This window comes from Mytilus edulis, chromosome 2 (genome assembly GCF_963676685.1).
Source record: "Mytilus edulis chromosome 2, xbMytEdul2.2, whole genome shotgun sequence".
Lineage (NCBI taxonomy): Eukaryota > Metazoa > Mollusca > Bivalvia > Mytilida > Mytilidae > Mytilus > Mytilus edulis.
In genome coordinates, this window is record NC_092345.1 from 53,103,109 (window position 1) to 53,129,218 (window position 26,110).

At 33.8% G+C, this 26,110-nt stretch overlaps 1 protein-coding gene and 1 long non-coding RNA gene across 2 annotated transcripts; both read left to right on the top strand.

The window, feature by feature from the left end:
• The first annotated feature begins 575 nt into the window (after positions 1-575).
• Positions 576-6,854, top strand: LOC139512430 (uncharacterized). The gene is made up of 3 exons (XM_071300043.1): positions 576-765; positions 4,106-4,195; positions 5,773-6,854. The coding sequence occupies exons 2-3, from the start codon at positions 4,108-4,110 to the stop codon at positions 6,552-6,554; spliced, it is 870 nt and encodes a 289-aa protein (XP_071156144.1). The 5' UTR covers positions 576-765; positions 4,106-4,107; the 3' UTR covers positions 6,555-6,854.
• Positions 6,855-11,534: 4,680 nt separating this feature from the next.
• On the top strand, positions 11,535-14,325 carry LOC139510242 (uncharacterized). The gene is made up of 3 exons (XR_011661855.1): positions 11,535-11,703; positions 13,070-13,181; positions 14,257-14,325. It is a non-coding gene; the product is annotated as an uncharacterized lncRNA (long non-coding RNA).
• Positions 14,326-26,110: the final 11,785 nt, after the last annotated feature.

Genomic DNA, 26,110 nt, shown 5'->3' on the forward strand with positions numbered 1-26,110 from the left:
GCTAAATATGTTAGTTTTTGTGTCTTTCAAAACACAAACAATATACAGAATTAATTGCAGGATAAAGACAATAACTGTTTAGTGTCTTTAAATATCAGCTGTATTTGTACTCGGCTCGAAACAGGTGTAGTAGCTCGCTAAAAGCTCGCATACACCTTGTTTCCTAGCCTCGTACAAATACAGCTGATATTTAAAGACACTAAACAGTTATTGTCTATTTATGAGGGGGAGGACAGGGGGGTACCCTTCTCCCTTCTCCCACCCCTCGTCTCCTTTCTCCTACCCCCGTTCTCCTTTCTCCCATTAGAATAAAAAATCTCCTTTTGAGATATTTTTTCTTGAAATATTAGAAAAAATTTTAAAAGGAGAGATATTTTATTTTTTCTCCTTTCTCAAACTTTTTCTCCTTTCTCCCAGCCTTCCTCTCCTTTCTCCTACCCCCTTTCTCCTTTCTCCCACCCCCTTTCTCCTTTCTCCTACCCCCTTTCTCCCTGTCTCCCTTACCCCTGTCCTCCCCCTCATTTATCATGAATATACAAAATATACATGAGCTATGTTACTATATTAAGAAATAAACACAACTAGTCGCAATATAAATCTTAAATCGTTTTCATAGTGTATGCGTTATCATCAAAATGAATAGAAAAAAATCAGTACTGTTATCAAGTTATTAATAAGTTTATCGTTAATCATAGTACATGATACCGTATTTTATGAAGGTCATAATTTAGAACAGGAAATCTATTTGATACACAATAAACGCAGGTAAGTAAAAACGTGATCAACTGTTCAACTATTAATACTTTATTTCAGATCGATTTTATGTTTTGCACATAATTTTGATTTTCGCAATATATGATTGGTAATTGTCAAATCATATGTCGGTTATTGTCGTAATCGTTTTTGCTTAAATTCAGTGGAGGATAAATTTGTGACCGATACTGAAAATCACAGGAAATATACACACTCCGAACATTGACCCTTGTTGATTCTGGTCATGATCAAATGTTGCCTTTATCATGCATATCATTTAGCATTAATATAATGGGGTATAACTGCCAATGATATAACTAATCCACCAGAGTTCAAATATGAAGATATAATTGAGTAAGTAGATATGTCACCATACGGCCTGCAACAGTGAGGAACAGTGAGGAGGGACAACCCCGTTGATACCACATATATATAGTAGGCTATAAACAGGGGCGTAGCTAGGTATTCTGTCAACTGTAGGCACCAATCGGCAGGGGGTCTGGGGGCCGCTTAAAACGGAAAACGGTTTTCAGCATTTTAGCTGCAAAATTTTATGTACAAAAATATTAAATTTACTGGTTATTTAATCATGATAATTATAATATACATGATGAAAAATTATGAATACTTCACTATAACATCTGACTGGTGAATTAGATAACGCGCAGTACAATCGGAAATATGAAGAAAAAAATATTTACAATATGCATTGCCTAACTGTAGATAAGCGTATCCCTTTAATTAAGCAGTACACCCTGTTTGGTATTTTCATATCTATACCGTTCTGATTGATATAGATATAGGAAGATGTGGTGTGAGTGCCAATGAGACAACTCTCAATCCAAATAACAATTTATAAAAGTAAACCATTATAGTTCAATGTACTGCCTTCAACACGGAGCCTTGGCTCACACCGAACAACAAGCTTTATGTACGATTGTGACGATCCTTCATTAAAAAAAATAGGCACGTAAACACTGATATTACTATATAATAAAACTATCCTTTTAGCTAGACAAAAACCATCAATTTTTTGATTCTTAAACCTTCACCCTAGCCACACATACACACATAGTCGATGCCTAATGCAAAAGTTCTGTTCTGTTCATACTATCGTAACAAAATTCAAGAAATTTGTATTTCTTTATATCCTCTACTGTTAAATTCCTACCTGCTTAGGAATTTGAATAATTGTGGTCATTGCACGCAGATCTGAGAGTACTCAAAATTACTGGAAGCTAGTTGATTGATTGATTTTTAAACATCCAGTGTCAAATATTTATGCAAGTTCAGGGCAAAAAAAAATATTACAATAAATACAACAGGGAGCTAGGCCCTGTTACAGGTGTCGTCCAGGACGAAGGTCTGGAAATTAGAAAAAGCCATGCATTGGAAAAAGAGGGATTATTGGAAAGGAGCAGAAATTTCGCCTTTCAGTAGCCAACTACGAACTCATCAAAGAGTGGCATCCTCTCTACAATTAGGCATCGGATTTAATGTCCCCATTCTGACCAGACGTGACTGCGTATTTATAAATCCTGCACAGCCAAACGGACGACCAACATTGGCAAGTCCGGTGAAGACAAAGCGGAAAACTAGTTGAACACCAACAACAACTTATTAAAAAACTCATGTTTTTAAGTTGAGGTTCATTCAAGTTTTTGTTGATAGAAGTGAAATGATCTGAACCAAAGTTCTAGTTTATAGTTTCTATATAAGGTAAAATCATAAAAAACATTCAATTCTATCCAATATTTCATTCACTAAGAATGAGAGACTAGTGTACACATGACATTCAATAATCAAAGAGTTTTGACAACTTCACCGGCGTTCATCTACAGATAACGTTGTTTATTATTTTTTTTAATGAAAAAAAAATTGTGAAAAAATTATGTGTAGGCACGTGCCTAAAGTGCCTAACGGCAGCTACGCCCCTGATAAAAGGCCCTGACATGAAAAAAATGTGAAATGATTTAAACGAGAAAACAAACGGCCTAATTCATAACAAAAAGATTTAGAAAAACAAGTATAAAAGACATGCAGTTGAAACCAACGACAACCACTGAACCAACTGACTTGGGACAGTCACAGGCACATACATAACCTGGAACAGTGTTGCAACTTTACAATATAAGAAAACCTGTAATATTAATTGCAACAGACTTAACTCGAAAAACATAAAACAATGCATCGATATACCGGAGTACTCGTAATTACTGAAAGCTATTCAAAAGCTAATTACAACTAATAAATAAATCATGTTATCGAAGACTAAAATATCAATCAGTACACACCCAACGGATTTAGTGTAATACGTCACGAACAATCTGTTAAACGCACGAAATTGAGAAATCAAACATACTATACTAGATCATCAATAGATCTAGAACATCCTTATGTCGTAAATACAATATCCTTCCCTTTTCACGAATGGACCTACCGAATTAGACTATTTTCCGGATTTGTAATAAAATAAGCAACACGACGGGTGCCACATGTGCAGCAGGATCTGCTTACCCTTCCGGAGCACCTGAGATCATCCCCAGTTTGTGGTGGGGTTCGTGTTGCTTAGTCTTTAGTTTTCTATGTTGTGTCTTCTGTACTATTATTTGTCTGTTTGTCTTTTTTTTTTTTGCCATGGCGTTGTCAGTTTATTTCCGATCTATGAGTTTGACTGTCCCTCTGGTATCTTTCGTCCCTCTTTTACAAGAGAGGATGACCATATTGTCCTGAAAATTATTTTTGTGCTTCTTTGTTAAATATTTGTTTGATTTTATAGTGATTAAGTTCTAACACAATGTTGACTGCTGTACCCCTATTTTTGACATTGTTTCCTATTATGTCTGTTTGTTTTGTTCACGCATCGTTCAATAAAATTTAAATTTGATGCGACTGTTATACAAATGAGAGGTTTAGCTAGCTATGAAACAAGGTTCAATACACAATTTTCTACATCAAAAAATGTCTGTACTAAGTCAGGAATATGACTGTTGTTACCCATCCGTATGATGTGTTTGAGCTTTTTAATAAGGACTTTCCGTTTTGAATTTTCCCCGGAATTCAGTATTTAGATTGATTCAAATAGCAAATACATGTGCAGTTTAATTTTTAGGGGAGATTGATACGTGTATCAGTGGAAAACAATGGTTATCTTATTTCCTTACAGCAATCAAGCTATTTGGTTCGGTTTATACGAGCTATTTGTCAACAATATGTTTTCAAGGTATTCAATTAATTTGACGGTGGTTGCCCGACCTTGCCCGACCTTTCATGGTTCACTTGTCATCTTTTGTTACCATTTGGTACATATAAATGGATAAATCATATTACCCTTTCATTTACTTTCTTGTAGAAATGTCATGCTTCATTGTAAATAAAGCGGATACAGCCTATGCAGAACTTACAACTCGTGGTACTGACTACAACTTTGATGACAGGAGTGGTAAATCTCGCATAATAATGCAATTAGTTTGTAACGATAATTTTCATTGGACGTTGACAAATATTTTGAGGAGTTAGATACCACGTTCTAACAGTCCGTAACTAAGAAAGCCACCATTTTGAATTCCGATTTTTTTGGGGGGTATGAAATTTATCAAAAAGTAACAAGAGAGTCACATTTTGAGCCTCAAAATTTTCTAATTGTCTATATTGAACCATTCTGAAGCGTACGCAAATTAAAAAAATGCATGCAGTATTCATGTTTGACATCCAGAGTATACATATGACGTCACATTGTTTAGATGCTAAAGACGATGCAACAGTTTCGCGGACTTTTTCATTTATGCAAATTTTAAGCCAAAATATTTATTAAGTGACATTTATTTTAATATGTGGCATTAGAATGGAGATAAGTGTATCGTATTTTAAGCTTGGCCTTCGTAAAACTTGATTTTACTGTTGTAAATATCTGTTTACCTATCTCCTCTCCGCGTCGCTAGGTAAACCCAATTACCTACCGTAAAATATACGTTTTACGAAGGCCAAGCTTAAAATATAATACAGTTACTCCTAATTAGTCATGTTTAAATTATGTTCCATATAAATTCATCATAGATACCAGGATTAAAACTTTATATTAACGCCAGACGCGTGTTTCGTCTACATAAGACTCATCAGTGACGCTCGAATAGAAAAATGTTTAAAAGGCCAAATAAAGTACGAAGTTGATGAGCATTGAGGATCAAAAATTCCTAAAAGTTTTACCAAATACAGCTAAGGTATTCTATTCCTGAGGTTGAAAAGCCTTAGTTTTTCAAAAATTCAAAGTTTTGTTAACAGTTATCGATGATAACTCAAGTCAACACAGAAGTGCTGACTACTGGGCTGGTGATACCCTCGGGGAAATAAATCTCCACCAGCAGTGGCATCGACCCAGTGGTTGCAAATTAAGTCATCATAGATACCAGGATTAAAATTTTATATTTACGCCAGACGCGCGTTTCGTCTACATAATTTTAAAGTTTTTAGCGCGTTGAGAGTTCAAATCATGTTAACGCTTATATATAATATGTAGAACCTTTCTAACTTTAAGTGTCGCGATAAATAACTAAGGTTTTAGGTTTTTTTTCGATTAAAAAAGACCATTCTATTTAAACAATGAACATCGGTAAACTATACTGGTAGAAAGTTTTATCATTGACACACATGCAAGACTAGTCATACACATGAATAGATTCGATGCAGAGATGGGGGTATATATCAATAAGAAAGTAACCAAACGAAAAAAATATATATAAGTATGCAAACAGATCATCAGAGAGAGAAGTGTCTATATATACTTAAAGCTGCAAGCCTAGAAATGTTGGGGTAAAAATGTAACAGACACCATCAAAAGTCTGTCAGCAGTACGAATTTTCTGAAAGATAAACACATTCAAATTTAAAGAGTTTTCTGAATCAATACAGACACATTGTTCACGTTATAAAAAGTAAAGCAAGGGAATAGTCATTTTTTATTGGAATTAAATAAATCTTTAATATTGGTCACTACATTAAAAGGTTACAAAAATATTTTCAGGAACATGGAATATATGGAATGCCTCATTGTTCTTAGATGGAGCTGAATACCTAGCAATGAAACGTTATAACTTCATGTATTTTAACAGCCTGAAATCTTCACATGTTTCAAGTGTTATTATAAAGGAAGTCATGAAATTACATCCATCGTTGCATAATTACACACTCAAGTCTGATGTGGAATTCCGAATAACCACAGAGTTGGGAGAGCTGGGACAAACGTCAGCTCCTCTCATAACAAAACTATTTGATGCCAAATCAGGACAACTTTTGGTGGAAAGGTTCGTGAAACTGGTTTTTATCGATAATGAGACCAGACGGCCGGTCAACAATCCTGAATGGTTTTTGAATAAGCACTCCCATGTACAAGGGATACCGCCGGAATTGTCCAAAATGCCATTGCCAGAACAACCAATGGAAGTTTACGAATACAGGACGGTTGTACGATACAGCGATCTTGACTCAAATTATCATGCAAACTATTCTCTTTACGTTAAATCGTGTATGGACTGTGTAACAACAGCAAGCATAGACAAGAAACTGGTTCATTTCAGTGGTGATATTTGCTGCTACCCAGTAACATTTTTAAGCGTTGATTTTCTAGGGGAATGTTTTGTTGGAGATCAAATACTTATAGCGATGTGGCAACACTCAGAAAAACTTAACGAATTTATGTTCTTTATTTATAAAGATGCAGATAAGAAAAAGTTAACCTATGTTTTATGTCAGTTCGGATTAGAAAAGATGTTCAGCAAAAGTATGCCTGCTGTCTCTAAAATGTGAAAAAAATAAACGGATACTAAGGAATTTAAATACTTTGACTTCTGATACATTCATTTCTTAATTTGACGTATAATGATATTCGCATACGCTAAGACTCGGTAATTCGGTATTTATACATACATATCTGGATTTCGCGACTTTTCTCTTTTGGAGAAAATTCACTGATCAGATCGACACGTATTCATGATATGGTTTTTTTTTAATTTGTAGATTTCCTACCATTATTCGGAGATTCAGAGACCATGATTTACATGACCAGAATTGTCACAATTTATTTACATTAAACTGATCAGTACAATTTATCACTCTTGATTGCTTTTTGATTTATTTACGTATGATTAATAAATTAAGACAATCTTTATGTTCATATGAATATAGCAAAAGAAGAAAAAAATATTACGCGTTTCTGTACTTATAGATCCCGTCATTGTGTAATGGTTAAATTTACATTCCTTTCTTACATTTTTGCTAGTTTGCTTTGTATTTATGCCTCTTTGAGGCCCCTCATGGGGGGTCCTAGTAATCACATAATCACCATTTTTTTGCCAATATAATCACATAATCATTAAATATTTGCTTATCTTTAGTAATCAAATAATCATAAACTAAAAATACAGTCCTAGGTAATCAAATAATCATGAAATATTTGGCTTAATAATCAAATAATCATTAAAAAAACGGCCAAGTAATCACATAATCAAAAACCCCATGAGGGCCCTCCTCTTTGAGCTTCTTTGTTACGTATTTCTTTGTTTCTATAGTGATTAAGATTACAACACATGACTTCTGTTCCCCTAATTTAGATATTTTTAACCTGTTGTATCTGTTTGTTTTGTTCATACATCGTTGTCAATATTATGGAATTGTTTGCGACTGTCATACAAGTGAAAGGTTTAGATAGCTGTAAAACCAGATAAAATCCATAATTTTCCAGATAAGAAAATGTCTCTACCAAGTCAGGAATATGACAGTTGTTATTCGTTCGTTTGATGTGTTTGAGCTTTTGATTTCGCCATTTGATTGGAAACTTTCGGTTTTGAATTTTCCTCGGAGTCAGTATTTTTGTGAACTTACTTTTTAGTTATGAATAGTGCTCATTGAAACACAAATCAATACTGGAATCGTCAAATATCAGCCGCGAGCCACAATGTCTAAACCTGTTTGGTAAATGAGCTCTTGTCCTATACATAACTTTACTTTTCCTCATACATTGTGACGTGGCTGAAAAGTTCTTGCACACTTCTGAATACAGAACATGGGAAGTAAAAAGCGACGGAACAAGATGATAAAGGCGTATGATTATATTTATATTATAATAATTTCTTAAGTTATGTCCCTTTATTTCGAAAATGAGAAGGAGAATGAAAGATAAGGTTACAAGTATTAACCTTTAAAAAAGGGCTAGTCGTCTCTTAGCTGATGAAAATGGAAAGTGCTCTCGCTTTGTAGATTAATTCATTTACTAGAATAGCCATGTGCATCAATCAACAAATTTTACCACACACGTGAGGTCACACGTTATGAAGTAGTATATATTATCGTTTAACGTTGTTGTTTACGAAACTCCAGAAGATTCGGCTATTTATAGATAAAAGTTACCTGTGTACCAATTTCATGAATATGCATGATTACCAGGCAAAATCTAATTGCTAAAATAAAGAGGACAAATCCGATACTCAACGGGATTGAAGGACATTTACTAGGTTTGAATTGTCCTAACCAATCAATAAACTTTGATTATTCACGTCTCGTTATATCTTCCAATCAGGTAGTAAGAAGCATTCACGCACTGACTGTCCATCGTTCAATTCTTAATATCGTAGGAGAAGACGACGTTAACAAGAGCGCTATTATTCGTAATGCATTTTCCATAGGGTACCACTAGTGTTCCGTTTTTTTTTCTCGAAGACTAAACAAACTAGGGAAAAACAGGTAGCAGTTCATGTTATATATATGGAAGTGTTTAACGACCCTGACTGGCTATACAGCCCTCGCACGGTCGGCTCGGTGCAGGAAGGCGTTTGTTGAGCTTTAACATATTTTATGCCGTGGGTCAGGAACAAGTAGTAGAGGACGCCATATGTAGGCCGCCATCTAGGTTTTGGTGAGTCGATTTTCTTTTGTTGACTATTTTTGTTGTTTATTTCTTCACTAACGGCTGCTTTCAGGGCCAGTTTGGTCAGTTTGGCAGCCCGCTAACCTCGATGATGGAGTACTGGTAGATGAGTCGTGGACGTAGTTCTTAAGATGACAGGAAGCGTTATCAGGACCAAAGCCGTGAGGCAGTGAAATGAAGGTCATTCACCCAACACCTAGGATACAACCCTCGGACGTTAATCGGCATAACACTCCCCATGATACAATGGTTTTGGAGTTCATGTTAACGCGGGAGACGGCCCAACCATTACGTTTACTGTACGGCGTTGGATTGGTTACTGTCATCTAAAGTAGTAAGTCGTTGATCATCTGATGAGTTCATGTTACTAGAAATGCCAGTGTTCATTACAACCAAAAAAAAATATATATGGGTCATGCGGCTCAAATTGACTTAAAATGAATATGATTTTCGGCAATTTTTTAAACCTAATTAAATAAGCTTTCGATTAAATGTAATTCCAATTCTGTATCAACCAATCAGAAGCCGTATAGCATTCTATTCTGAGTACCATCTTAAAATGTAAACAAATAATTGCGCTCTTGTAACCATAAGAGTCTAGATTTCAAAGATATACTGGAATTATCGTATAATAAAGAAACAACATTTTTATTGCTGCTATTCGTCATAATTATGTTCGCGGCAGTTAAGTTGTTAATAGCTTTGTTCATGATGACTCAATAACGCTTTTTTTTTTTTTTTTTTTTTTTTATTAAAATTTCAAATTTAAATTACTTGATGCAAAATTTCCTCTTAAAAGAGTTACCAAAGAAATTGCTTTTATATGATTTATTCTTCAGGGAATGGCTTTTATATTATTTATTCTTCGGAGAATGGCTTTTATATTATTTATTCTTCAGATAATGGCTTTTATATTATTTATTCTTCAGGGAATGGAGGTGAACATATTTTATCTATCTGTTGAAGATTTGGATCGAGCGAATCGGAAGAATTATAAATCTTCTGTATTTATTGAAAACACACTTTTATAAAAAATATAAAGAAAGTAACAATACCAGAAACTTATGGATTCCAAAACTTCTAACAAATACAACAAAGGCGAACTTGAAAGCAAAACCCGTATTATCACCAACACCGTATGAGACGTCACAGTAACCTATGATATGCTAAATTGTGAATTTTTAAAGATCTTAGTCGATACACATGTACTAAAATCACAAAATTGACACAATAAATTGAACCTTCTCTATATATAAATGGGTTGTCCCTTCGCAGTAGCGTTATATGTCATACTCTTGTCGATATTCGGACTCGTGTGTCAAATCATGTGGAAGAGCAACCGACTACCCGATATATATAAGCAGTGTTGCCTTAGAGGGTAGAGAAGGTTTTTTTTTCTCATATAACAATCGTGTACTTTTGGACGATAGAATTGAATAAAGTAAAAATCACAAAAATACTGAACCCCAAGGAAAATACAAAATTGAAAGTCCCTTATCAAATATAAAAATCAAAAGCTCAAACACATCAATCGAAAGGACACATGGTATAGCATGGTGACATGAAGCTATATCACAAATTTCAGGAAGGTCTGATTTTATTATGCCTTATAAAAATGCGACGAAAATTTTATGGGACAAAAGGATAGACGGATGTACGGACAAACAGGGGCAAAACAGAACATCCCTTCCTTAGAGCGGGAATATAACAAAGATAGTTACACGATCATGTGACAGAGATTTGATTAAGATTCATAGACATGGAAACGGAATAAAGTGTAGAATAAAAGTCGTTTAATGGTAACCTGATTTTTGTCTTTCTTTATTTGCGATATTTACCCTCCTTTTGTGTGAATGTGTGTGTTAAAGGGCGGGGGTGGGGTGGATAGAATGCTTTTTTGTTTTGAGAAACAGATAATTTGGAATGATTTTTTCGGAATTAAAGTGATAAAGAAATGTTGCGTTTACTAGGAAAAGAGCAATGTTACGTTACTCTATTTAGTGGCTATAATTGAATTTAACGGCATTAAAGCGACTCCCGAAGAAGCGATATAACTCATTTAAGTAAGGACTTGCCGTACATTTTATATCCTTATAATACACAATTCTTATTATGGACGACAGAAAATTTGTATTTGCCGTTTCTCCGCAAACTAAACGGCATTTAGGAGTAAGAGCAAAGACTAGTTGGGCCAGAGTTCAAACAATAAAAGATTTAATAACACTGTTCACGGAGTTAAACGACCAATGAATTACAGGCTCGCTAATTAGGATCAATTAGTACACATCGAACGTAGTTTTAATTAGGATCTGCTTATATACTTTTTTCACATTTGAGATATGCATATCCCGTGTAATTTTGCTACCCATAGAGCCTTCAAAGGTAAACTCATTCGAACTCTTTTCTGAAGAAAAGTATAAATGAAAAGTAGAAGATTTGATTATAGATGTGTCGAGGGTAGTGAAACTAAAAAGAATTTGAGTTGATTTGTTTACGCTTATAAAATTAAGGAGATGTGGTATGTATGATTGCTATTTAGACAACTTTCCATGCACCAAAGTTAAAACGAAGTGGATGTAAGCAATTTTTGGCAAACGTACGGCGTTCAAGTTTTTTTTTCTATGAAAGAACTATATATGCAACTCTAAATGTTACTGGTCGTACTTTCTTCTACAATTTAACTCTTATATGAAGCTCACGCTGCTTTCTTCTGCCATTTACTTTTGATATCGCTTCTGTTGAAATAAAATATTTTCTGATAGAGGCTTTAGCTAGGTTAGTGACTTTTTTTCTCAAAACTATTATCATATAGAAGATAGGTAGAAAGTATGTTGTGTGTATTTTTGATAAGAATTTAAATTTTGTTATCTATGTGTGTCATCGCGATTGAAAGGAGGACAGCCCAGTGTTTTGATCCCAATGCTGTGATATGGTTATGAAGTACAAAGCGTGTTGTGATATATTAGTTGCACTAGGGCTAATAGTATCTTTGATTGTTTTAATTATGTGTACATGTATGATTGCGAAGATACGGTAAGCTTGAATTTATTATATTACAAGAGAATTGAGACACATTTATAGAATGAACATAAATAATGCCGTTAGTTTTCTCGTTTGAAGTGTTTAACATTGTCATTTTGGGGCCTTTCATAACTGACTATGCGGTATGGGCTTTGCTCATTGTTGAAGGCCGTACGGTGATGTATAGTTGTTAATTTCTGTGTCATTTTGGTCTCTTGTGGAGAGTTGTCTCATTGGCAATCATACCACATCTTCTATTTTTATATTTATGAAGCGTAAATGTATAATTAACAAATTATTTTAATTTAGGGACCAATCATATATTTTTGGTTCCTCCATTCAACCTGACATACAGGACAACCTGTCGTTTTATGTAATATTGGCCATTAATATTGTTAAATGATTGGTCATGCTAATATGCGTACATCTTTTATATCTGATATAACGGAACATGTTTATTTAAGATTTAAATCTTTGAACCAATACCTTGTTGACCATCAATAATCTGTTGTCTAAACTATTTATCTCTGTTTATGTTATATCACACCATATCAATTTGCAGTGAAAAATAAAGGTAAATAAAGAGGTAAAAAATATTTTTATTCCTTCTTTTTTTCCTTTTTTTTTTTAAATCTGTCAGATCACTTTGTATACCATTTAAAAAACACAGTATTTACATCATTATAGGTTCATTAGTGAAAGTTAACATTTTGACTATTTTATATACATGTATGTTTTACCTATATAAATAGTTTCTGATTTCTAATTGCAAATATTTGCTGTCAATCTTTGCCATCAACATTAGTATTATCAAGATTACATTCAAATTGAATAATTGTTCAATAAGAATTGAGTATATATATAGCTGAAATCCTTTATCCACTGTGACTTTTTAGAGCGATTCCAAAGGCCTAAAGGGCAGGTTAGTGGTTCTCCTCACTTGGCGCACGTCGTCCGTTAACTTTCACAAAAATCTTCTCATCTGAAACTTCTAATCAAAATTAACCCAAACTTGGTCACACATTTCAATGGGGTATCTATTTTGAAAAATGTGTCCGACGATCCCGCCTGTCAACCAAGATTACCGGCATGACTAAACATAGAAAATAGGGGTAAAATATAAGTTTTGTCTTTTTTCTTAAAAAGCGCCACAACAGAAAATATGACAAGGGCAGACATGTTTGAAATGTTGAGATCTGTCTGCTGTCTACGTCACTTCTAATAGGTATAGTCCATTAATGTCAAATTATATAGATTTTTTACACCTTTGTCGATTATTTAAAAAAAAAAACAACTATAAAAGATACAGACACATTTTTATTACGAAAAATTATTATGAAGACAATTACGACTCTAACAATCATGTTCTTTATTTCAGAAATAAAAATGAGGAATACACAATAGAGTATATAGTTAAAGTTTCCATTGGACTTGGCACTGGATGCCTATTTTTTGGATTATCTGTCATCTATTTCTATATGCAATATCAGGTAAGAACATAAACAGACCAATGCTCATCACAAACTCAATGTAAAATGTGGTTTGTTTGTTTGTTTTTATTTATTTATTTTTGTCATTTATAATGTCTAAATTTACACTTTCCCGAAACACTAATTATTGACTGATGTTTTTTTTGTGAATACTATGCGTCTAAAATACACCAACAAAAGTTTTCGTCTCGATGGAGTGGGTGACGAATCACTTAGACAGGAAAAATGTAGGATATAAAAAAGATGTAGTATGATTGCCAATGAGACAACTATCCACAAAAGACCAATATGAAACAGACATTAACAACTATAGGTCACCGTACGGTCTTCAACAATGAGCAAAGTCCATACCGCATAGTCAGCTTTAAAAGGCCCCGATAAGACGATGTAAAACAATTCAAACGAGAAAACTAACGGCCTTATTTATGTAAAAAAATGAACGAAAAACAAATATGTAACACATAAACAAACGACAGCCACTGAATTACAGGCTCCTGACTTGGGACTGGCACATACAAAAATAATGTGGCGGGGTTAAACATGTTAGCGGGATCCCAACCCTCCCCCTCCTAACCTGGGACAGTGGTATAACAGTACAACATAAGAACGAACTATAAAAATCAGTTGAAAAAGGCTAACTCATCAGATGGACAAAAATACAAGTGGATGTCTGTTTAATTTCAAGGCTGTCTGTTTAATTTCTCATTGCATTGTGCACATTGTACGGACAAATGATATTCACATGGCGATTGCAAGATTAATCACGTTGAGAACCTCGATGCTTGTTTTTCTATAATGGAACGAATGAAATAGGTCAGGTCAAAATTAAAGGACCCTGTTTTGTCTAAATTTATATAAAGAAACACCCGGTTTTATAAAAAAAATAATTTTGCGTTCAGCTATTAAACCTTGCAACTTCTTTGAATATATCTTACTTTCCGTACGTTTATAATCGAGAATTCCCTAATGACGATCATTTGTATTTAAAAAATATTTAAATTTCAAGTTTCTTTTAAGTTTTTCTTGAGCATTTTAGAGGTTGTAGTACACTCGTTAATATATCAATTTATTGCAGGATTTCCACAGAAAACAGAGAGATGATTGGGATAGCAGTAAATATAAACCTGTTGTCATACTTGGTGGTAAATATTTATAAATGGCTCATAATGAACACTTAATGACCGTAGAACAATATTATAAAAAACTAGAGGCTCTAAAGAGCCTGTGTCGCTCACCTTGGTCAACAAAGGACACAGATGGATTCATGACAAAATTGTGTTTTGGTGATAGTGATGTGTTTTTAGATCTTACTTTACTTACCATTCTTGCTGCTTACAATCATCTGTATCTATAATGAACTTGGCCCAGTAGTGTCAGTGGAAAATGTTAGTGAAAATCTACAAATTTTATGAAAATTGTAAAAAATTAACTATGAAGGGCAATAACTCCTTAGGGGGTCAATTGACCATTTTGGTCAAGTTGACTTATCTTTAGGTCTTACTTTGCTGTACATTATTGCTGTTTACAGTTTATCTCTATCTATAATAATATTCAAGAAAATAACCAAAAACAGCAAAATGTCCTTCAAATTACCAATTCAGGGGCAGCAATCTAACAACGGGTTGTCCGATTCATCTGAAAATTTCAGGGCAGATAGATCTTTACCTGATAAACAATTTTACCCCTGTCAGATTTGCTCTAAATGTTTTGGTTTTTGAGTTATAAGCCAAAAACTGCATTTTACCCCTATGTTCTATTTTTAGCCATGGCGGCCATCTTGGTTGGTTGGCGCGTCACCGGATATATTTTTTAAACTAGATACCCCAATGGTGATTGCGGCCAAGTTTAGTTAAATTTGGCCCAGTAGTTTTGGAAGAGAAGATTTTTGTAAAAGTTAACGACGACGGACGACGACGGACGCCAAGTGATGAGAAAAGCTCACTTGGCCCTTTGGGCCAGGTGAGCTAAAAATAAGATGGTCACCGATCTAAATGTCAAAAGCTGAAAGAACCAAACGGATGGATGATAACTGACATATTCCCGACTTGGTACAGGCATGTTCTTATGTAGAAAATTGTAGATTAAACCTGGTTAACCTAGCTAAACCTCTCACTTGTATGCCAGTCGCGTGCGTACAATTCCATTAGAATCATATTCAAAACAGTGTGGCTGTGGCCATTGATTGACGACCTTAATTATCCCATTGACTGGGACAGATTAGGTGAACGTTTGTCTGTAACGACCACTGCTCACTACTTACTTATTATAGAATTTAAACTGTGGGGTAACCAAAGGTTCTTAAGGGACTACATCAAAGAAGAACGACAGAAGAACGAGACAGAAATAGAAAGATAAAGATAATCATCTGATAACAGTTTTTTAAATAGTGACGGATACAATATCACAAACCGCATTTAGCTGGATGAAATTAGGTACTGAACATTCATAAAATAGTGAATGGAAATATGGAATGTGTCAAAGAGACAACAATCCCACCAAAAAGTAAAAGAAAACCCAGCCGAAGGCCATCAATGGGTCTTCAACACAGCCAGATAATTTCGCACCCGGAGGCGGGCTTCAGATGGCCCTTAACCTTTTTTTTACACCATAAACATTGTTAAGATCAATTTTTTTTTCATTTGTTAAGGTTCGGACTGTGCAATATGTTTAAAGCAGAAGGACAGTAGAAGTGAGCCTGTAGTAACTTTATTTTGTAATCACGGTATGTATCTAGTGTATTGCATTTTTAGATGAACTTGAAATGTAGATGAATGTATCTCCTTTTTTTCATAAATTCTTGGCGCTGATTATATTGTAAATAACCAAAGTACATTAGAACTACAGAAAAATTGGACGGATTTTAAGTGGTTGATTTAATAAAAAAAAATGCAATATGAAGTTTTATAGAAAAGTATATACTAGTACTGCTAAGTCAGCAGTTCGGCTTCATCCTTTTTAACTTGCAGAAAAAAATAATACTAAGATTATAATCTCTAACCATCTTTTTTTAAATGTGTTTTAACGAGTTTAAAAACACAAAAACGATATTTTCCTGTAAATTAAAGGTTACAAAATTGTTATTTGATAATTCAAGGATGTGAAGGTAATTGGATGCGACTTCATCTTTATCGGAGTCTTCGTTTTAAGTGAAACTGCGCATAATGGATAACTAAAAAATGTAAAACAGCAATGATGAACTACTACAAAATAAAGTGCATAAGATCCTATCTATCGAAAGAAGCAACTGAAACTTTGGTCTTATCTTTGGTTGTATCACATTTAGATTATTGCAATGTTATACTTTCACAAACTGATTTATATAAATTGCAACGTATACAGACTATGTGTGCCAAACTTGTGTTAAACCGTTCTAAGTATGATAGTGCCAAGCAGGCATTGTTTGACTTACACTAGCTTCCGATCAAAGCCAGAATTACATTCAAAATCTTAACATATATGTACAACTTTCATGTAGGTAATGCTTCGTCATATTTGATCAATTTGTTAAATCCTCAAGTGTCGAAACGTTCATTAAGGTCGTCAGAGTCAACTATTGGTTGTTATGCAGTCCCATATAACAAAAAGAAAACTTTTTCAGATAGAAGCTTTAGTACTATTGGGCCAAAATTGTGGAATGAACTAAGTACAAATGTAAGAAACTCTGAATCTTTGGATACTTTTAAATGTCGGTTGAAAACATTGTATTTCGAAAATTATTTTGAACATTTTTTGACTTTTTTTCTTGTGTATCACAGTGTATATTTTCAATTTTTGGTATAGTACATACATATTGTATTTTTGTATAGTATTTTTGTATTTTATATGTCATTTATGTACAACGCCATTGAATACATATTGTACATGTAGAAATAGGCGTTTAATTAAGTTTTCATGTTACATGTTTCATATCTATAACACTAAAATTACGAGGTCCAATTTGTCAGCCGCCATGGGGTAAAAACGACAAATATACCCCTAAATAATTTAAGTCTTTAATAATGTCGACATTTGAGTTATTGTATTCAAATATTAAATTCTTTTGTAATCTTCCCTTTGTAAACACTACTATCTTTGCTTTTTTCAAAATCCACCTTGAGACCACATATGTTACAATACATATTAAATTTATCTAAGGAGGTCTGGAGATCAGTCGCCGTTTCGGAAAGTATGATCGTGTCATCAGCATAAAGTATAGCAAATCATTGCAGATAAATATCTAACTATGTTTTAATGTCTTTGCTTATTGTTTGTAGACCAATAACATGTTCTTGACATATAGAAAATCTTCTTAGTAATTAAAAAAAAAGTGAAAATAAAAGGGGGATAGAATTTCTCACTGTCGAACACTATTTTCGCATGGGAAAAAAATCTGACTTTTTACCATTAAATATAAACATGATTTGATATTTTGATACACATTAAAGATAATGTTGTCACTTATATTACTTAAAAGCATTTTGTACTACAGAGCATCCCGTCGAACAGTGTCAAACGCCTTCTCAATATCAACAAATGCACACAAGAGCTTCTTTTTCTTATTTCTTAGAATTTCAAAAAATGAATGCAAAACAAACATGTAATCAGTTGTCGAATAACCTTCACGAAAACCAAATTGATTTTTCCTTAATCAACAATGTTTCTTCCGAAAATTGTATAAGTCTTGCATTTAAGATTGAAGTAAATATTTTTCCAAAACGGCTAACAATTGTAATCGGACGATAATTTTTAGTGTTTTATTTATCACCTTTATTTTAATAATAGGGTTTAATGGTCCCAATTACCCATGATTCAGGAATTGTCCCTGATTCAAACATAAGATTGAAGAATTTGACAAAAAGTTCCATATACTGACCAAGACTGGGAAGATTTTATGTATTCGTTGATTATTTTATTATCTGAACAACCTTTGTTTTTTTCAGTTTTTTAACGCACTTTAAAATTTCGTTTTCAGTTATTGGCACATTAAAAGGCTTTCATTGATGTTCTTATCGAAATCGCAGTGAGCTTGAGAAGAGTCTCTTGTATCGTTTATATTGTCTTTAGCTGTATTTAGTTCTTTAATGAAAATGTTAGCAAATTTTCAAAATCTATTTTTTGATGGACTGTGCCATTACGGTTATTCAAAATTTTCCAGTATTCTTTCGTATTACTATTTTTCAGTGAGTTCATTCTATTTCTGATTTCTTTTGCGCTTTATTCATAACTTTTTTATATTAGTTTTCGCTTGCTTTTTCGAGGTTGCAATAAAGTGTAGATGTCTACAGATTTTTCTGCGTTTAAATCTCCGAAATTGTTGTCTTGCCTTTGAGCAATTTTGCGTGCCTCGTTGGGTTTTTGTTATACTAGCTTTAGATACGTGTTTTTAGTACCACAAGTCTTTTTAGCTGAATCTAATAGGCTATTTCCTATTTTATGTACAATTGAGTCGTACTAAATTGGGCCAAGTACTTAGTGTCTCCAATTTCTTTCATTAAGATAGCGATCATTTCAGTATCAATATTTTCTTGGTAAAGCACTAATTTTGAAGGGTCCCATTTCTTAATTTTCTGATCTTTGCTTTATCAATGCCATCAATTGTTTTCTTATCTAAAATTAAACAACTAATCGATAGAAGTAAAGGGGAGTGAACGTCGGAATATAAACTGGAAAAAAAATCTAAAATTTCAAAGTTTATTTTTTTTTGTAAAAAAGCTACATTCCTTATGAAATAATCGACTATGCTAGCATTTCGACATGGTTATTTACCTTCCCTATCTTTTGTTGTTCTGCCATTCTTGACAAAAAGATTATTACCTTTTGCATTTGTCTTTATTATTCCTTTTCCGGGGTAAATTTTTCGCGTCTAATTTTCACGCCATGTTTACAGTCACACCCTCATCATCAGTATATATTTCATTTTCATATACATAAATAAAATCTCAGTCTTCTGCTGTTCACGCATTAAAGTCAACGATAATAAATACTTTTTCAAATTTGCTTGAGAGATCTAAATATTCATTTTCAATTTCATCGAGAGCACTTGACGAATAGTATGATGTGTATTCGGGTGCTATATAGATAATACCTTGTATAACATTTTTGATATTTTACACCACAAAAATAATTTACAATCATTTTTTTATATAACCTCAATATTTTCCTGATGCTTTTCTTTAAAACAGAGCTATACCGCGGGGTTTTTATTCTACTTACATTGTTCCTATTTTCAGTGGCGAATCGAGAAATTTTCATAAGTGGGGGCTCATTGACTGCCTAAGAGGGGGCCCGCTCTGGTTATGCTTCAGTGATTCCCTATATAATCATCAAATTTTTCCCCAGAACCCCCTCCCTCTCTAAATCCGCCTCTGATTTTTCAAAATAAAATACCCTTTAAGCCGAATGTCATCCAAATCATCAGTTTTTGTTTCTACAAAGCAAGCGATGTCATTTTTGTAAAAAAGTTCATTTAATTCGGGTAGTTGATTTTTGATTTAGACCACAACAGTTAATACACAGTATATTTAAAATGATCTGCTCATTTTCTATATGAACTTCCTCTTTATAGGATTCTCTCGATATATGCTACATCATTGACAAAGTAATTTCCTCGTTTTCATCTCCGACAGAGTCATTTCTCGAGCGTTTAAATCGACTCGGTGGTATTTGCGGGGATCCGTTAATTGCTAGAGGAAAGTTTTTGCTAACGACATACCTATAATTTTTTGTTTGTTTGTTGGAGGCTGTTGTGTTATTGTATGGATTTCCATTTATATAAAGCTTGTCTCGGACAAGCTTCACTTTTTGCCCTCTACTCTTGCCTTCTTCATAACTGGGTAGAGTTCTTTTCTTTAATTTTCAATTCTGGTGGGAATTGTTCACAAATACAAAATGTTTTGCCTTTTAATTTATACGTTTGGCTAAGGAAGTGTTCCAGGTCTCTTCGGTAAATAAAGCGTGTCACTATAGGGCGGACTCCTTTTAGGCCAGGTATAAGCGGTAAATATTGCCAAATGATACGCGGTAGTTTGTTCCTAATTCCGCTTCTAAAAAGTTTTGAATTTTCGCATCACATATTTCATTTTTTTGGAAATCTAATCCAGAAAAGATTAAATTATTTCTCATGCTTCTGCATTTTTAATCCGTGATCGTGTCTTGCATTTGTTTGATTGTTTCCTTCTGTTCTGAACTGCCTTTGCTTTTTATGGCCAGGAGTCTTTCTTCAATGTTCTCGATTGAGTCCGTATTTCTATGACAATGGTTTACGCAGTATTTACTATTTTTCCTATACTTTCGACACTCTCTTCTACTACTTTATTGTTGATTTAGATGCCATTTAACAGCTCTTCATGTTCTGATACTCTTGCTATTACCGATAAATAAAGGCAACAGTAGTATACCGTTGTTCAAAACTCGTAAATCTATGGACAAAAAACAAAATCGGGGTAACAAACCAAAACTGAGGGAAACGCATTAAACACAAGAGGAGAACAACGACACAACATTAAAATGTAACACACACAGAAACGGATCCGGACTAAGCATTAGACAAAATCCGATGAGAATAACAAATAAAACATCAAAACCAAATACATGAATTTGGGATAGAAAAGTACCGTGACACGTCTTATTTTTGTGTTGATGTCTTCTATTTTCTTAACATCTGTCTCGTTTATTTTGATTTATTCGTTAAGATGAAGTAGAGTATTCAATATTGCAATCATCACCGTTATTGTATCGATCTGATCATCAGCTTTTCCTACTAGCGTTGACTTAATCTTTTGTAGATCGAATATTTCGGTATATCTTCCATTTTTTTTTTTGGACGCTTGCTATCTGTTTTCCTTTGTTTTTGGTATCTATTACGTTGCGTTATGGCAACACTCAGTGGCAAATCATGTAGCAAAGTCGATAAATTATATTGAATTTGTTAGAAAAAGCAATTTCTATGCAATTCTTTGCAAAATATTTCTTACCGATACGTGATATGTTCATACAGTTGCATCCATGCAAGTTTTCTTTATACAAAAAAATGTTTTAGCACCAAAGTATTGCGTTTTCTGAAGAGCGGAATTTTGTGCTGCTACCTCGCCACGTACTGGAAGTCTCTTTTTTCAATGGATATTTGGTATAAACTGTGTATGGTCAGATAAAAATGAACTATAATTAGTTTTTATATTTTTGGAACAATAATGACATACTGAAATTTTGAATTGTTGTTTGAATATTTATTTCAAAGTGTTTACTTGCTGCCGTTCTTTAGGTTCGAGTTATCTATTAATTCAATATAGGCCACACAACGCAATGCCGTGAATTCTGGGTGCTGTATTTTTTTTTTATCGTTTAACGCTTGTATTGACTATTCATCGTGCTATTATTTTCCTTAAGTCGTATGTCTCTTGACGTGACTCGGTATTTATGCATCCAGCTATTGCATTTGTTACTTTGTGCGTGTCTGTAACAAATATATACTGAGTTGCGATTTGGACGGAAGAGGATTTTAAAGTGTTATTTTCATTTTCCTCTTGTATTCATATTTGACTATATTTGTACTTTATAGAGAAAGTGTGTACTATACATGGTATGTACTATCTATTACTCAAATTTTTTATTGGCCTTGTTAATTTTTTATCAACTTTAAATACCTTCTTATTGATGTTCCTATCAACTTCGTGTATGTTTGAATTGTTTAGTCAGTTGTATTTTCTATATTATTGTTTGAATTTTGGTATTTTCCTTTTTTGGCCATGGCGTTGTCCGTTTATTTTTGACTTACGAGTTTGAATGTCCAATTGGTATCGTTCTTTCGTCTTTCACACAGTTTTGGGCGACTGAAGTCCAAATTTTACCATCATTAACCTGTTAGATATAGGAAGATGTGGTGTGAGTGCCAATGAGACAACTCTCAATCCAAGTAACAATTTATTAATGTAAACCATTACAGGTCAAGGTACGGCCTTCAGTCCGTTTGGGTTACTCTACATTTTGTCTTTTAACAGAACAATAAAGAAGTGGAAACACAAAAGGGTGACTGAGGAATAGAAATGTGGTCACTAAAGGTCTTCTTCCGGTCGGCAATAAAAAAAACTAGCCAAGTTGGCTGTCCGTTTGGCTGTGCATGATGTACAAGTACGCTATCACATCCGGTCAGAATGGGGACGTTAAACGCATCATGTAGAGAGAGTGCCACGCTCCCTTTCCATTAACAACCCTTGCTTCAACTATTTGAGGGGTCTGTAGGTGGTTTGTTGTCAGCCAAAATTTTGTCCCTATCCAATTTACCAGACTAAATCTCCACGAATTTTATCCCGAACGACCTCTATAACAGGACCTTCTTATTATATGAATTTGGTAATATATTCTCGTCTCGAACATTCATGAAATATATGCCACTAAACGTTAAGCAACCAACAATGAATCAATCGTACAACTTGGAAGTTTAGCCTTAACTCCAGGTGTAACTCACCATTCTATTCGGAAAATGTCTGTGCCAAGTCGATTTTGTATGGAGTTTCCCTTTTCAGCTCACGTAGCCAAATGGGCTTTTTTCGTCACTTGGCATCCGTCAACTTTTGTAAAAATTTTCTCCTCTGAAACTACAGGGCCAAATGTAACCAAACATGGCCACAGTCATCATTGGAGTATCTAGTTTAAACAAGAATGGGTCCATAGTACATGGATGACCAATCGCGCCATCATTTTCTATGTTCAGTGGACCGTGAAGTTGTGGTCAAAACTCTAATTTGGCATACGATTTAGAAAGAACATATACGGAACATGTGTACTAAGTTTCAAGTTGATAGATCTTCAACTTCATCAAAAACTATCTTGACCAAAAGCTTTAACCTGAAGTGGGACAGACGGACGGACGAACGAACGGACGCAGACCAGTATCCATAATGCCCATAAATGGGGAATAAAATGTGACCGATGAACCGACCTACCAACCAAGATGGCCGCCATGGCTAAAAATAGAACATAGGGGGTAAAATGTAGATTTTGGCTTATATCTCTAAAACCAAAGCATTTGGAGCAAATTTGACATAGATAAAATTGTTTAACAGGTCAAGATTTATCAGTCCTGTAATTTTCAGACAAATCGGACGACCCGTTGTTGGGTTGCTGCCCTTGAATTTGTAATTTTAAGGAAATTATGCAGTTTTTGGCTATTATCTTGAGTATTATTATAGATAGAGACAAACTATATACAGCAATAATGTTCAACAAAGTAAGATCTACAATTAAGTCAACATGACCAGAATGGTCAATTGACCCCTTAAGAAGTTTTGCCCTTTATAGTCAGTTTTTAACAATTTTTCGTTAATTTTTGTAATCTTTTACAAAAATCTTCTCCTCTGAAACTACCTAGACAAATTTAAACAAACTTGGCCACAATCATCATTAGAGTATTTTGTTAAAAAATGTGAATGATGAACCAAACCGTGAACCAAGATGCCCGACATGGCTTAAAATAGTATAATTGGGTAAATCCAGTGTTTGGCTTATATCTCTGAAACCAAAGCATTTCAAACAATCTGACAAAAGTAAAATTAATCCTTAGGTCAGGATCTATCTGCTCTGAAATTGTCAGACAAATCAGACAACCTTTGGGTTATTATCTTCAATATTATTATAGATAAAGATAAACTATTAACAGCAATAAAAAGATAAACTATAAACAGCAATGATGTACAGCAAAGTAAGATCTACAAATAAGTCAACATGACCAAAGTGGTCTATTGACCCTTTAAGGAGTTATTGCCATTTACAGTCAATTTTAAACATTTTTCGTAAATTTTTACAAAATATTTCCTCTGAAACTGCTCGGCAAAGTTCATCATAGAGATTATTGTAAACAGCAAGAATGTTCAGTAGAGTAAGATCTACAAACACATCACCATCACCAAAACACAATTTTGTCATGAATTCTATTCTTGTCTATAATGTGTGTCCTTTGTTTAATATGCACATAGACCGAGGAGCGACACAGGCATTTAAGAGCCGCTAGTTGCAATTTGCCTTGGAGTGCGATATATTTGTTTTGCCCCATATACAAGTTATTGTCATTCATTGAAACTGTAAAAAAAACTCATCATAGGTACTGGGCTTTAAATTTTTTCTCCAGACGCGATTTTCGTCTACAAAGAAACAATCAGAAACGCTCGAACCAATTTTTTTTTGATTAAAAGTTGAAGAGTATTGATATCACTAAATTCCGAACGTTTTTGCAAAATACAGCTAAGATTATCAATCCCTGGGGTAGAAAATCGACCCAGTGGTTGGAAATAGACTCATCATATATTCTTATGTTTTTTTTTTTTATCTTTTGAAGTAGCTACCGGTATACGCATTATTGATGATAGAAATATAATTAACGAAAATCTAAAGCAAATAAAAATCTACAATGAAGTCGACATGGCCGAAATTACACTTATTGCAGAAACAAAGATGAATAGAGAGCAACAATATATAGCAAGCATGTTCAGAAAAAAATAGATCGATAAACAAGTTTGAAATCGTCAATTGACCCCGGAGAGCAGTTATTGTCTTTTAAAAATATGATTCCTCCCTTTACACTATAATCAGTCGTCATAACCGAAATTGTTAAAACATAATAGCAAAACTAGATTTATAAATAGCGCTAGGTCAACGCTAGGTCAACATGGCCATTTGTTACGTACACTAGTTACATGAATTTTCTACCTCAGGAATGGATAATTACCTGAGCTGTATTTGGCAAAACTTTTAGGAATTTTTGGTCCTCAATGCTCTTCAACTTCGTACTTTATTGGGCCTTTTATAACATTATTGATTCGAGCGTCACTGATGAGTCTTTTGTAGACGAAACACGCGTCTGGCGCAAATATTAAATTTTATTCCTGGTATCTATGATGAGTTTATTTGTGAGCTTCTTGTTCTTACACATCTGTGCAAGGTATCATCACTATGTAAAATATTATTACTTTCGAACAGCGGTATACTACTGATGCTTTTATAAGATACTAATAACTGTCACCTCCAATAAACCGTAGTTATACAATATCAGACCATTTTGGCTATCAAAATAAGCAGAGTTACACAGTGTCTATCAATATGTCAATTGACAAATTTTGTGTTTTCCCTCTCATTTGACAGCACTACTCATGGTGAAGTCCATTGGCTGTGGAGGATGTATAAATACACTGCCACGTCTGGTAAAAAAACCCCAATTTTAATCGTATAAGGTAGCATATAGGAAAACATATTAAAATTTACTCTCATAAATTTAACCATCCTCTTTTCCTGGCAAATTAAGCTTACTGTTCGTGTCATGTATGCAATCAGACTCTTCCATAGATTTTATATACAGGCGTTAAAATGGTAAATTATAACTTCTCTTTGGAGTATTCATGGCAACAATTTGCATATTTTTGTTATAAAATATTGCAAATGGGGAAAAAGATTTCGCATATTTTCCAAATAAATTGACCAGAAATAGAATTTCTGTCGCTTGAAGTATTACGTTTTCTGAAACTGTTAACATATATCTATCAAACTATTTATTAAAAACCTTACGTCTTTCGTCAATTTTTATTTTAAATAGCGTCAAAAACTTCGTGTAGAAAACAAGTATTTGTAAACACTACATTAATTTTTGGCCGGATATCTATAAAAAATACGGAGAGTCAAACCGAAAATAACCAATAAAAGGGGGACGAAAGATACACAGGCACTTGTCTCAGAAAAAATTTCCTATATACCTGTTATAATAAGGTATATAGGAAATTTTTTTCTGAGACAAGTGCCTGTGGAAAGATACCAAAGGGACAGTCAAACTCATAAATCTAAAACAAACTGACAACGCCATGGCTAAAAATGAAAAAGACCAAACAAACAACAGCACACACGACACAACATAGAAAACTAAAGAATAAACAACACGAACCCCACCAAAAAACTAGGGGTGATCTCAG

Coding starts and splice junctions, on each gene's coding strand:
- LOC139512430 (XM_071300043.1), top strand. CDS start 4,108: ATGTCATGCTTCATTGTAAATAAAGCGGATACAGCCTATGCAGAACTT. Junction 4,196..5,772: donor CAACTTTGATGACAGGAGTG/GTAAATCTCGCA, acceptor AAATATTTTCAG/GAACATGGAATATATGGAAT.